At 33.8% G+C, this 13,848-nt stretch overlaps 1 protein-coding gene across 6 annotated transcripts; it reads left to right on the top strand.

Moving 5' to 3' along the window:
• Nucleotides 1-2,036: 2,036 nt before the first annotated feature.
• LOC114251441 (protein quick-to-court) lies at nt 2,037-13,505 on the top strand. Of its 6 annotated transcripts, none has more exons than XM_028185696.2 (6): nt 2,038-2,293; nt 8,518-8,785; nt 9,126-10,169; nt 10,948-11,049; nt 11,313-11,405; nt 12,035-13,505. In XM_028185696.2, the coding sequence occupies exons 2-6, from the start codon at nt 8,549-8,551 to the stop codon at nt 12,236-12,238; spliced, it is 1,680 nt and encodes a 559-aa protein (XP_028041497.2). In that variant the 5' UTR covers nt 2,038-2,293; nt 8,518-8,548; the 3' UTR covers nt 12,239-13,505. The 6 variants fall into 6 exon arrangements, with proteins under 6 accessions (XP_028041501.2, XP_028041497.2, XP_089593528.1 ...); XM_028185698.2 differs by lacking the exon at nt 2,038-2,293 and adding an exon at nt 7,917-8,306; XM_089737397.1 differs by lacking the exon at nt 2,038-2,293 and adding an exon at nt 8,254-8,310.
• The last annotated feature ends 343 nt before the right edge of the window (nt 13,506-13,848 follow it).

Raw genomic sequence — 13,848 nt, 5'->3', positions numbered from 1 at the left:
AAGGTAATTTTTTAATTTCGCCAATTTAAGCGTATAAGAAACCGCTATTGGGGCTTATAAAGTTCCATACAGATCATAAGCTGAAAGCCCACTTTCACCATAAAACATAAGGTCGAAACCTATAAATAATAAATAACCTATTATGAACGATTAAATAGCGAAAAATAACCAGCATATTTTCTGCCGCAAAGTACATAGTTATGTGTTGACTTGAAGGTTGAATTTGGTGGTGGTGATATGACTGAGATTCAACATTATGTCACAAAGTGGAGGGTGGCATTTAAATTGTGATATTATGTACTACATTGTGAAAGTATTTATAACAAGAAATTATAAGAGGTTCTTTAAATTAATAATTTGTGCAATAATCTATTTTTTATTGTCCTCTATGTGCTTCTCTACCTGATTGTGTTGTAACTAAGCACAGTTGTTGGCCCCAGCAAGAAGGTTTCTGTCATAATACCACATCAAAGAACGATAGATACTGCGTAGTTTAAGAAGTACATGTTTTTATACATTTTCCATATAGTCACGAGCGAACGTAATCAAGTTTCATTTATACATGAGAATATAAATAAATTACATCGTTTACTCTAATTACTAAGATAATTATGTTTGTTATAAAGAAAATAAATGAGTTTTATAACATTTCTTCTTCAACCGGTGTCCACCCAATGCTGAGTGTAGTGTAGTGTAGTATGTATCTTCATATTTTATGCACTTATGCACTATATTTTCGGTCTCTTGCCTTTCGCATCCATTAATAAAAACATGATACGCTTTATTGGTCATAAGAGACAGGACTGGTAGATCAACTTCTCCAAACATGGCGAAACCGATGCTTTATTGATACTCCTAATTTTTTAATCGTGTATAGGTACATATATTTTCTGTTACTTTACGTGAGGTTGAAGTGGTTTTTTTTCTCAAAAATTAAACGTATGGAGCTCTTTGCTCATCCTGATATATAGAGTAAAGAAAAAAAATAAACATACTAGTATAAAAAAACAATTTGTATTATGTATGTGTATGAAATTATGATCAGTCGTTGAAGTTCAATCCAAAAAAAAAACTTAAAACTGCTTAACGTTGCTTAGATGAATTTCATAAATTTTTCGTCTTTAAAAAAAAAAAAATTTGTTGATAACAATGAAACAGCAAGAGAAAAAATATTTGCCAAATAGCATGCGTATTTTAATTAATATAATTTGCACTGAAATGCACAATGAATTGATCAGTGTTAAAAATAATGCTAGAAATTTGTTTGGTTCATGTGATATCAATGTGCAACATTGTTTATAATATAGAAATAAATAAATCTGTATAAAATAGGCAAAGATAAAAACAGTTCAGTAACTCTTCTCTCATGTCTGCCGATGTTATTGTTTACTTCATTAAAATTCAGGCTTAAATGAAACAAGTTTCTGCCTTCCAAGTATAAAAATATTTCCCTGATTTGGGATCTGTTCGATTTTTCTCACAATTTTTACAAAAATATTTAGCAAATCAAAACATATTTTCAACTGAAATTAAGTCACAATAATTGATAGTAAAAATGTCTTGTTGATTGATCATGTTTAATTTGAAAACCGTTAAATTATATAAGTTAAAATCGATTTTTTGTCAACCTAACCGCCAATCTAAAAAATACAATAACCTTTTTTTTTTAATTATCATTTCGACAAAACATGAATGAACATGAAAAAGGTTTTTGTGTGAGCTTTTCTATGCTATTCAACTGGATTCGATCGGCATTACATAAACGTTACGCGGCGTTGATCTAGCCACAATATTATAACTAATTCCGCATAGCCAACTATCGTGTAGCGGAACCAGATGGCGCAGCTAACGTCTTCAATGAAAAAACGACTGATGTAACCAAAATGTAACAGTTCTACTTGTCGAATTCATTTCGCTTCTTTTTAACTTTTCTACCGAATGTTGTAACATCGCGATTCTCGGCAATGCGTTATTGTTGTTTCATTGACGTGGCCGCGGAGGGGCGCTAGCGGCAGCGCCACCAACACGCCGCGACCAAACATTGACCAAGCACGCGTTGCACTCCGTCCGACAACTTGCCGCAACATTCTTAGCGTAAAAGTTACCGTGGATGGTTTACTCTATGTAATTTGCGGGTTTAAGTTGAATTTTCTACAATTTTCCTTCGAACATCATTGTGCCAACGACTTTTAACTTAACTCGAACTACGACTGTGCTTGATTTTAAGTAGCGATGTGTTTCGCGGATGTTACCGCTAAAGGTAGTGATGGGAAAACTTTGCGAAATGGAATTAGTAAGTATGCCATTTTAGTTTTAAACGTATTACGAAACATAGTTCAGAATCTTTACGTCAAATTCATAATACGATATCAATAATAATTATCATAAGTATTATACATTACTAAAATAACCCTCTAGCATTTCATCAGTTATTTAATCGGTACGATATTCACAATTTTCTAACTAAGCAAGACCTTGAATTAGTATTAGGCACGGATCAAACTCCATTCACAAAAAAAAAACGAAAGAGCTCATTAACAGAATTTCTTAAAACAAATAACAAATAAAAATAAATGTAGTGTAAAGACAGTTCACGCTTTATTTAAACATGCTTTAAAACATCGGTTGAAAGTGATTTCTTTGTTGTAGGAAGTGAGTCTATAATAAACTCTTTTGAACTGATTTTCTTAATATGTACGTAATATCTTCATTTATGTTTGAAGAAATTTTAAATTACGAATTGCATGAATTTTGTTGGTTTCTCGTCAACTTTCTAAAACCAAAGGGAAATTGATTTTCTAATAACAGTTAAGTACCTAACTTTTCTTTTTATTAACATTAGCATTATTAGTTTTATTAACATCACCAAATGTTTATCATTGGTAAAAAAAAGATTCATTAATAGGATGACTACCTACGTCTAAAATGTTCTCTTCCTGTTCATTTTACGAACAATAAGTACAATTGCCGGATTTAAGGCAACGGTCTTTATTATTTTTGCAATCCAATATTATTGTTCTATACACAAGTTCAGCTGACAGTTTATCCGTTGTTAGGCGTTACTGAAGTCATTCTGAATGCTATTGACCGCATAAATATAAATAGAGTTGAATGTCGATCGAGAATCAGTTGGGGAGTCACCAGAGAGTAAAAATTTAACTTTTCTAAATGCCGTATTTTCCGAAGAAAATGTCTCTGGAAAACTCTGAGGAACTGTCAGAGATGAGATTCACACTGTACCTTTTTTATTGCTTAGATGGGAAGACGAGCTCACAGCCCACCTAGTGTTAAGTAGTTACTGGAGCCCATAGACATCTACAGCGTAAATGCGCCACCCACCTTGAGATATAAGTTCTAAGGTCTCAGTATAGTTACAACGGCTGCCCCACCCTTCAAACCGAAACACATTACTGCTTCACGGCAGAAATAGGTGGGTCGGTGATACCTACCCGTACGGACTCACAAGAGGTCCTAGCACCTTATAACCATAGAGTCTCTGTCATGTCACCTCCCGTGCTATGTAACTCATGGTTACTCTACAGCCCCTCAGCCCTATGAAATTACACCATTTTTTAAATAATGTTTAAAAACACAGTAGGCTGACTATGCCAATGGCATTCCTAGTATCCACAGGGGGCAATAACAATTTACCATAATCCTGTATCCCAAAACATCACTTCGTCACACATTTACGGTATTATTCTTCATATTAGTCTTCACAGACAGGGAGATATTATTATATGGCTTCTAATCGTGAGTAATCACCGCCGCTTACGAACATTAGCAATACCAGCGTAGCCTCTACCTACCGCTGAGAACTCTACTTTTCTCTCTAGTTTGAAGAAGTCCTAATTCTGAAATGGAAGGAACTCAGAAAACGCATGCTAAATGACCGCAACGTTTCAAATAAACAAGACAGATGAACTAAAGTTCTTACGTTTTAAATACTCATCGCTACCATCAAAATAGTCCACTGAAATGTTAGTCGAAAACATTTCGAACAGCACCGTGGAAAAATAAAAATGTTGCTGTTGCACACCCACTTATTTCTCAACAATAGTGTTCTTGGTTAGTGACCGCAACGAAGTCAGCCAGTTGAAAAGAAACGCAAATACTCGTGGAATAATACATAAATTGAATAGGTTACTGCAAGTAACGTTGATATCATTCCTTAGACAAAGACAATGCCGTCCACCACAGCGGATTGTTGCGCTCAATAGAATTTTTTTTGTTCTCCTACCTATGCTGATAGCCTTGAGGGGCTATTTCAGCTTCTCTTTGACATATAGGTGAGCTCACAGGGATCAAACTGGGAGTGTTGCTAACACTGGCCCTAGCAAGAGCAGTGCTTCACAGAGTCTACCACCGGATCGGAAACGCGACCCACTGAGGAGATCCGGTGAGAAACTCAGTGGGCTGTGTTAATTTACTCGTCGAGCCCTTCGTCGCAAGCGACGCGACGGGTTCGGCAAGAACGGTGACTAGTGCTTGAGGTACCTAAAAGCACCATTATGGATCGGGAGGATTCGTAATGACGTGTTTAGGGCGACGTCGACTGTTTAACATTCGGTTCACAGAATCGGGTATGCGCTAAATACACTCTTCCCCTACATTTACACGACTCTCCCATATGTAGCGGCTTGGCTATGCTTCTGTTATTACTGACATCTAACAGTGCTAATCACCACCATTAGGCTTTTTTATTGCTTAGACGATGGAACGGCCTCACGGCCCATTGGATGTAAAGTGGTTACCGGACATAAAAACGAACAAAGTAAATTCCCCACATTTAGACATGAGTTCTAAGTCTCAGTTTTCTGGTACAACGAGTGCCCACCTTTGAAATCGGAACGCATTACTGGTTCGCGGCTGAAATAGACAGGATGGTGATACCCGTGCAAGCTCACCAGACTTACCATAGTGCGTGAGCCGTATGCTCTTCTGTATACAATCCCAATTAACAAAATTAATATCCTTACTAAACCTATTAGATTATTGAGTTATGAGTGTGCTTATATACTGGGTTTCGTATTGTGTGTACCTATACCTAAGTATATTCCGCATCGTACTTTTTAATTGGTTGAATTCCTTGAGTTCCTGTTAGTTATGAGTTCCTGTTTGGTAGGAAAGTGGTAGTGTCCTGATGGTAGGAAACATGACAGTCGCTGTGAGCTCGCTTAACATGACTGCTTCATGAGAGAGATAGGCAAGATGATTGTCTTCCTCAGTAGGCTCACAGTACGCCCTACCTCCCTAACATAAACATATCACACAATTTACGATTACTTAAAAACTATTTAATAATTCATTTTTTATGAAACATCAACCTTTAATTTTAGAGAGGCATAAGCATGTTTTTATGACGTACTTACTCAAGATACCTACTGTACTCGGGTCGGTAGTTTCAAGGTTGAAAAAAATACATACACACTTCTAAAATAAGCTTGTTAGCTATGTGTAAATACGTTCTTATTATCTCAATTTTAATAATCTAATTTGAATTAAGTTATTGTTCTAAACTAGGGCATTAACTGATTATCAAGTTGTCTATGAACTCCGATTACCATTTAACACTAAGTGTGCCGAGTGAGCTGTAGTATTAAGTTAGTAAAAAAGCAAATTATTAAATTTTAATACGGCGTTCTAATTATAAATTTCTTTACAATATTATCTTATTGTAATCTAAGTATTTAAAAATGATCTTGTAACCTAAGTAGCATCTGGTACTGAAATTTAAACTATCTATTTAAGCATTCTTAATAGATATACGCCAACGAATCTGTTTCCGAACATTATTATTTGAATCAATTTACTAAACATAATAACAACCTATAATATTTTTTTCTTGTAGGTAATGTCTGGTTGTAGTTAACGCAGTTTGTGCAACTGGGGTTTCGTAATGAGTTCCGTCTAATCTTATGCTATTATAACGCTGGCAACACAATATAATGTTTGAAACACTTCTAGAAAGTTTTCTAAGTAAGAACTTGACAATTGTTTTTGTAATGGTTGTTGACGTAGGATACAACATTATTTTTAAATAACAATTTTAAGTGTAATACTTCACATGCAGTTGTTTTAACTTTATTTACTTTGAATATTGTGCCATCGCAATTATTAGAAATAGTAATACATATCGACGCTTGAAAGGCAAACGTGCCTAAGCGACAATAACTGCTTTATACATGAATGATAGGCAATACCCATATTCGATACGCGAAAAAAATATATTTCTAGGTCTATTAAAATCATTTCAATCCTACAGCTAGATTCGTTATAATAGATTTTTTTTCAGGTATTTCAACTTTAAATTAGTCTACTGTAAAGTTCACGCATTGTCGCTTAGTCACGTTTGCCTTTCAAGCGTCGATATGTCTATACTAATATTATAAAGAGGAAAGATTTGTTTGTTTGTTTGTTTGTTTCGAATAGGCTCCGAAACTACTGGACCGATTTGAAAAATTCTTTTTCCACTAGAAGCCGATATTGTCCCTGAAGAACAAAGGCTACTTTTTTTTTTTTTTTTTTTTTCATTTGTGTTTTAATATTTCCGAAGCCAAGCGAGGGCGGGTCGCTAGTATATGATAAAATTTCAAATGGCCTGACGAAATGTTAATGTTCGCACAATGAAGTTAAATACAAAAAGATCAAAATTAAATTCGAATACAGAAAATTGAAAATAGAGAATTCAAGTTACGGAATTTAGCACTTAGAGACATCATTAAAATAAGTATACACTAGAATAGAAAGTTGGGTTAAGATACTCAAACACGGAAGCCATTGTAAATATCATGCATAGTCTTGAAAAACGAAAATAGACCCAAAATTTAGAGAGTACCCTAAAAATTTTGTATTAGTGTTTAACGATTTTTTTGTAGTCTAGTAGCTAGCTATAAACGTGCTATAAACATCGTGACCCGTGGGTCTACGGAGCAATTTCACTCACACGGTGGATTTCTCTTTGTTTACTTCCAAATCAGTGTCTTTTAATCAATTTAATTTTCTTTGTTCATTTTCAATTTCTTTCCTCCCTAAGAAAAAGGGTGCTACATATTATGTAGTACCCTTTTTCTTGTAGTGTGTATGGTATATTTTGGCGTGCAATAGATTACACTATGCCTACTATAATAATCACCTCTTGATATGTTTTTATTTTTATTTATTGCTTATGAGTGGACGAGCCTACCTGATTTTAAGGGGCTATCGGAGCCCATAGACATCTACAGCGTAAATGTCGCCACCTACATTGAGATAAGAGTTCTAAGGTCTCCGTTTTTATAGTACGACGGCTGCCCCACCCTTCAAACCGAAATGCATTACAACTTCACGGCAGAAATAGGCAGGATGATGGTACATACCCGTGCGGACTTACAATACGTCCTACCACCAGTAATTATTATTTTATATTGAATTATAATTTTAATTTTACAGGTTTTCACCATCGAATTCAATCGTGAACATTTGTTAAGTGCAGATTTCATTAGAAAAAATTGGTACCTGCCTTTAGGCCACGACTACTTCCAAGTTACTTGTATCTTGTGCTTATCACTTTAACTCGCTTTTATAGTATTGTCTACATATGTAATGTAATCTTTCAACATAATTCTCATTAGCCTCAAGATTTCCGACTTGAAATTTGTATCAGTATCAAGGATCAGAAAATTTTTTTTTAGTTCGGCTTGAAATTTAATTAAACTTTTTTTGGTTTTTAAACGGTTTGTTTTATGTTTATTTTCAGTTCCAACCCCAAAGGTCAAATTTATGTACTTGAGTTCGCTAACAGTAGATTATCAAGGTAGTAAGTAATATTATGTAGATATTAAATTGTGCTATATTGTGTAAAACATTGATACAATTACAAACCACAAACTATTCTCACTGTATTGATTTACTTTTCTATTAATACCTGTTACGGGTGGATGTTGCTAAGTGTATATTAATAAGTTATTTTTCAAAATATTTTGACTGTTACTAGAGTGCATTGTGAATCTGCGTGGTATCACTATTCCTATTCAGTCTATTTTACGTCGCAAAGCAGTTTCTGATACAAGTACTTTTAATTACGTTAACGACAGTTTTAAGAAATCTTGCGTAATCTTTTCAAATAAATGGTATTTGCTGTTGTGCAATAATCTGCAAGCAATTTGTTTATTTATTTTCAAAAAGTATTTGAATTTGGCGCTTAAAATGTTATTGTCAAAACAGCAATTTTGCTACACACGTGGAGCTAATTAAATTCAATTAAATAGAATTTCTACAAGACTTCCATGAATCATTATAGCCATTTATAGCCTGTGTATTTAAATGTAAGTTAGTATCTTTATGAATGAATATTAATTCAAATTAAATCGGTTAGGTACTTTATTGTTATGTAGAATGTAGGTACTTTTAACGCTTTACGCTTTTGTTACCAAAACACACTTATCGAGAAATGTCATCAAACGCTTGCCTACGTTGCGGTTGCGCTGCCCCGTCGAGTCATTTTAAAACTCAAAACAGCTGTTTTGGTTATTACAGTGAAACGTGCTAATGTGAATAATTGAAGAAAATGAATAGAAACTACAGTAGAAGAACCGCGGAACTCCACGATGAACACTGCTGTGCGGCCAATGTCAGCGGTAACTTTCGACGCAGCTCATCACTGCGGCTGCGCGGCGAAAAGATGGTACAGCGTTCACCACTTTGCACAAGGAAGTTGATTCCAATAATCACGGAAAACACGCCACAAAAACAACGCAGCGATGGTTCTCGACTCCAAGAGCCGGGTCATCGCCAGCGGAGTCATGTAAGTTCCCGGCATCTTGACAAGTGCACTGCTTACTATACATAACATGATTGTCTTGATTACGCTTTGACAAAGACATCAAAATGTATTATAATTTATAAAATGATTGAATCTAGATTGTACACTTGTATGTTAAGTACACTACACTAATTTTCCACAGTCTAAAGCGTTAGGCAAGGCCAAAACTACAAGTACTTACCTACATCATATCTAGGTCATCATTAATCATTAGAAAATAATTGATAGGTATAGAGTGCATATATGTATGTATATATGTATAATGTTATAAAATTGACTGTTTTTGATTATTTAAAATTAATAAGTATTGATTTGTTTTCAGTCATTTAATTCAAATGCTCAGCAAAAGCCCAGAAAGTCCTGTTTAAAAACACAAGATGCTTGTATAAATCGAAACTTGAGTATGACTGATTCTGCCCACACACCACCAGGGTCACCTGAAGACTTACCTGATGATGAATCTCTGCATAGCTATGGGAGTGCAGCTACAGCTGCCTCTGTTGATGCTGGGTATGCTCCGTTCAATGGGACCACATTCAGTGGCAGATCAATGCGCTATGTTTTGCATTGCTCATCTCATGCAGGTTTGGCAGGTGATGAATATCTGACTCCTACACAGAGAGCTCAAAAGCAAATCCGTCGGCTTAAAAGTATGCTTAGTCAAGCAAAGAGAGACCTGGAAAAAAAAGATAGTGAAATATTCCAACTAACAAAAGAAGTAGTTGAACTACGTCTTTATAAAACAGCTATATGCTCACCTGACGAAAAATCAACCTCTAGTGAAATAGTTACTATAAGGGAGAATGCTGAAGATGCATTACATAATCAATCAACTTCTAAATGTGAAAAATCTTGTAGAAATTTTGATGTTATTGACAGCCCATTGTTTAAAGATGAAACACCAACAAGATGCCGCAATGAAATGCAAGGTTCGTTCACTGATTCTGGACATTTTGATGATCTCACAAACTCATCTTTACACTCAAAAGAATCTGTTCATATGCTTACACATGAAGTCTCTTGCATGACTGATATAAACAATGCAGAGGAGGAAAGACATAGTTTAATTGCATTTTATGAGAAAAAAATTGAGGATGTTGTTCGCTCTCATGTTGGAGAAACACAAGAACTTAAAAAAGCTCATAATGACAAAGTAGAAGCCTTACTCCAGAAATTGGCTGATGTTAACACACGGTATTGTGAATTGCTACCTAATTATGAACAAGCAAAGGAAAGAATTCATTCCTTGGAAAAACAACTGGAAGAAGCAAGTAAGCAGTTAGAGGATGAAGATGGTAGAAACCGTTCAATGTACTTGCAGATGTACAACAAAGGTGTAGAAGCTGCTAAGTTTGAAATGGGGAAGGTATAGTATTGTCCCACTATAACTTAATTTTCTATATCACTGTTTTAGTTGGGGTTTCGAAAAAATAAAATTTGTCATCAGAATCAAAGCAAATTTAGTCCTTTTAAAAAAGTTGTAACAAACAGCATTGTATTATTTATAATCTACATTCACATAAATTCATATTAATTCTCTTTCTAAAATATTCACATAGATATTACAAAATACCAATTGCATATTGTCCAGCTGGAACAGATTAGTGCTTCACACCAGAAATAGCTAGCACAACTGTACCTACTTATGTAGGCCAATACGTCCTGCCACCAGTACGTACTTTACTGAAGATAGCTACGATCTAGGTGTTCACCATCTGTCTTTTATGGTTTAAGTAAATAATTATTTAGTCTATAAGACAAAAAGCCATCTTTTGTGAAACTATGAAAGTACTAAAAATAAGTCAAAAAATAATATTGTCAGAAATTCAAAATCAATGGTGTCAATTAATCAATTGACACCAAGATTAATCAATCTTAAACATTTATGTGTGTAAAACACATTTCAATTATAAAAGATAACCGATCGCACTTTGTAATTTGCTCACTCGATAATATGTTGTGCAACTTGCATTCTGGTGATTATGCAAATATAGTAATTCGTGAACGATTATATTTGCGCTTCATATATCTGTTTATAACTTGAATTATCATTAGAAATACTTGTAAAAATATTTAAGCACTTCATTAAAACAAACACATAAAATTTAAAAATCACTCATCCGATTTGCATCTTTAAATTTCAGGAGATTGAACCTGGAATGTCACAAGGGCAAATGAGCCGAGTTTCGGTGGAAGAGCTACTGGAGCAATTACAGATTACGCAGACTGAGCTCGAGAAAATCCGAGTAAGTTTGAAAATTTTGATACCAATAAACAAATGATTTAGTTTAATATCCTTATATACTTAACTGCTTTTCATTACAATTTACCATTGAAATTCCATGGAAACTTTATACTAAATTTTCCTAATTAACCAATTAAAGTTTAGTAGTAACTAAAAAGAAAATCACATTCCGATAATTATTTAACAGAATGATTGTGAGCTCACTGATAGTAGTTGTGCATGTGGCATTAACAAGAGCTCGCTTTAATAAGTAGTGCATTACAGGACACGGCATTCACTGAGGACCGAACGGCAAAATCACAAGTACTGCTAAGTGCAAAGGAGGCTGTTTCTTTATGGGTCCTAGGAGCTCGAAAGGTTGGATTTTTATACCGGAACGTGTAGCGCTCACTGTTAAATAAATTTTATTTATTGTACACCCTGCTTACCATACAGGAACTTGCTAATATTTATTTTGCCTTAGTTCCCTAAATATTTTTGTATTATAATTTGAATTTCAAATGAATAATAATTGCTGGGGCTAGTAGAATATTTTATTTTGTAAATACTTAAGGTTTATTAGCTCCCAATTTGATAGTGTTTATGATAGTTAAAAAATCTTCTGAATATAAGTTATCTTAATCTTCTACCCAACCATTGGAAACAACCATATGGAATAATATTTACTTATTTTTATATATGGGTGGTTTGTTTAATAAACCCTGTAGTAATTTATGTAGGTCTTAGCGCTTATACTAACAGGAGTATTGACCTCTAACCTCATTTAATTTGCAATAGTCATTTAGTTAATACTTACACCAAGCTTGCATGCTAATACGTTGAAACAGCCTCTTTTGGTTTATGGGTAAAATAATTTTGTAGCCGTAAGATTTTTTATTTGTATTGTACTTAGTTTAATTTAATAATGGTAAAATTTTCATTCTCACTGATCATGGATTAAAAGTAAATACAAGGACAAAAAGTAAAGTAATTATTTCTTTTTTCAGGCAATGTACCGTCGCATTGTCGAGGCGCAGAAAGGTAACAAAAACAACATCGATCCCGAAGTGACTCTCCAGTTTCTGAAATCTGCCATCTACTACTTCTTGACAGATCCTGAAAACCATCAAGGACATCTAAACGCTATAGAAAATATACTGGGATTTACTGAAGCCGAAAAGAAAAATATTCGCAAGGCAAGATCGACTTAGACTGCTGTGAAAGTACTTAAATTAAATGTCTTTTACAAGATATTTTTTTGTTAATTTCTACTTATGTTCTTGTATTAGTAGTAAGAAACAACGCAGCTAGACGTCCGAGTGATATAGATAATATGCACTTAATAATAAGTCACCTTTAAAGCATAATGATTTTACACATAATAATAGTTTTAGTAATGGTGGTTATTTTTGTTTTATTGGGGGTTTTATTGAATTTATTTTATAAGATAAATTTCAAATTGTGATTTTTATTATTGTTAAGCGCCAAAGAATCAAGTTCCCTTTATTGTGCAATTGTTGTGACTAGTTTCACAATAAAAGCTGCGACTATACGTTCCTTACATGTTAGTGATATATTTTATGTTTTCTCTTTTTATTTTTTATAAATCTTGTTTTATTTTCATTGTTAATTTGCATGCTGGTCAGCAAATGACATACTTTTTTTGTTATTAATTTTATGCGTATGTACTATAATCACACGGTCTACAAAATGTAGAGCTTTATAATTAAAATTTTATTGTTTGTAAATAATCATTAAGAGTAAAGATTCACGGCGGAAAATGTTTTCTTTTAACCCGTTTAAATTAAAAAATAATATTAAATAAAGTCCCGTGAATGTGTACTTTTAGTGTTTATTTTGGATATGTGTTATAAGAGGCTATCTTTCGGGATATGAAACGCTACTTAAATAATCTTGCCTGAGGTAATAATATTACTGCTGTGATTGATTGTTGTAACATTGTTTAGGCTAATAAAGTGCAAATTAAATTGATTTATCAACTTAAGTTGCTAATTCTTTTACCATCTCAGTTTTTTTTTTTTTTTTTACTAGACATTTGAAAAACATTGCAATTACAAAAATTTAAACTATCTTATTTTGCTATAAAAAATAATTCAGTACTGTTCCATGTTTTTCAATAACCTAGTAAGAGATTTAAAGAAATCTTAACGAATCAGTATAATTTGCAACTAGAATCTTAATTTATCTCTTAAAAGCATACTTAGTAGCTAAGTAAATGTTTTTCTAATTTTATCTTTCCGTTCATTGATTAGTGATATTTAATAAGGCTAATTAAATTACCTTTGCGTCCTATAGTTATATGAAAGCTTATACCTAGTAATGTAATAGGTATATTTATTACTGTATTTTAGTACAGATACAACATACGACATGCACTAGATGAATAGATAGAAGATAATTTCTGTGACATGATTTGTTTTGCCGTTGTTCCAATTAATTAAAGGATAAATAAATACATTTCTAATTTTATTTCATCGCGTTCTCTTTTTTTGGCACGAAGTTCCATACGCCAGGCTTGGAGGGGATAGGGATTTTGCTGCGCGACCGAACTGAAAAAAATGTGATAGTAAAAACCGTAAGAAAAAATCCGTGGAATAAGGCCTTGTTTTCCGCACAGCGATATTTCACCGCGCGATTTTTTTCTCGTAATTCTTTTTTTTTTTATAAGGAACTTCGTTCCTGTCCGGTGTCTCACGACACCACACATCTTTTTTATTTCTGTTGCGTAGACAGGTGGCAGAACTCACGGGCCAGTTGATGTTAAGCGAAACCCATAGGTATTATTGCGTCAGCGCCGCCA

Source organism: Bombyx mandarina, chromosome 03 (assembly GCF_030267445.1).
Source record: "Bombyx mandarina strain Sakado chromosome 03, ASM3026744v2".
NCBI classification, from domain to species: Eukaryota; Metazoa; Arthropoda; class Insecta; order Lepidoptera; family Bombycidae; genus Bombyx; species Bombyx mandarina.
Note: the sequence above shows the minus strand (reverse complement) of the source record. Positions and strands in the feature narration are given on the sequence as shown.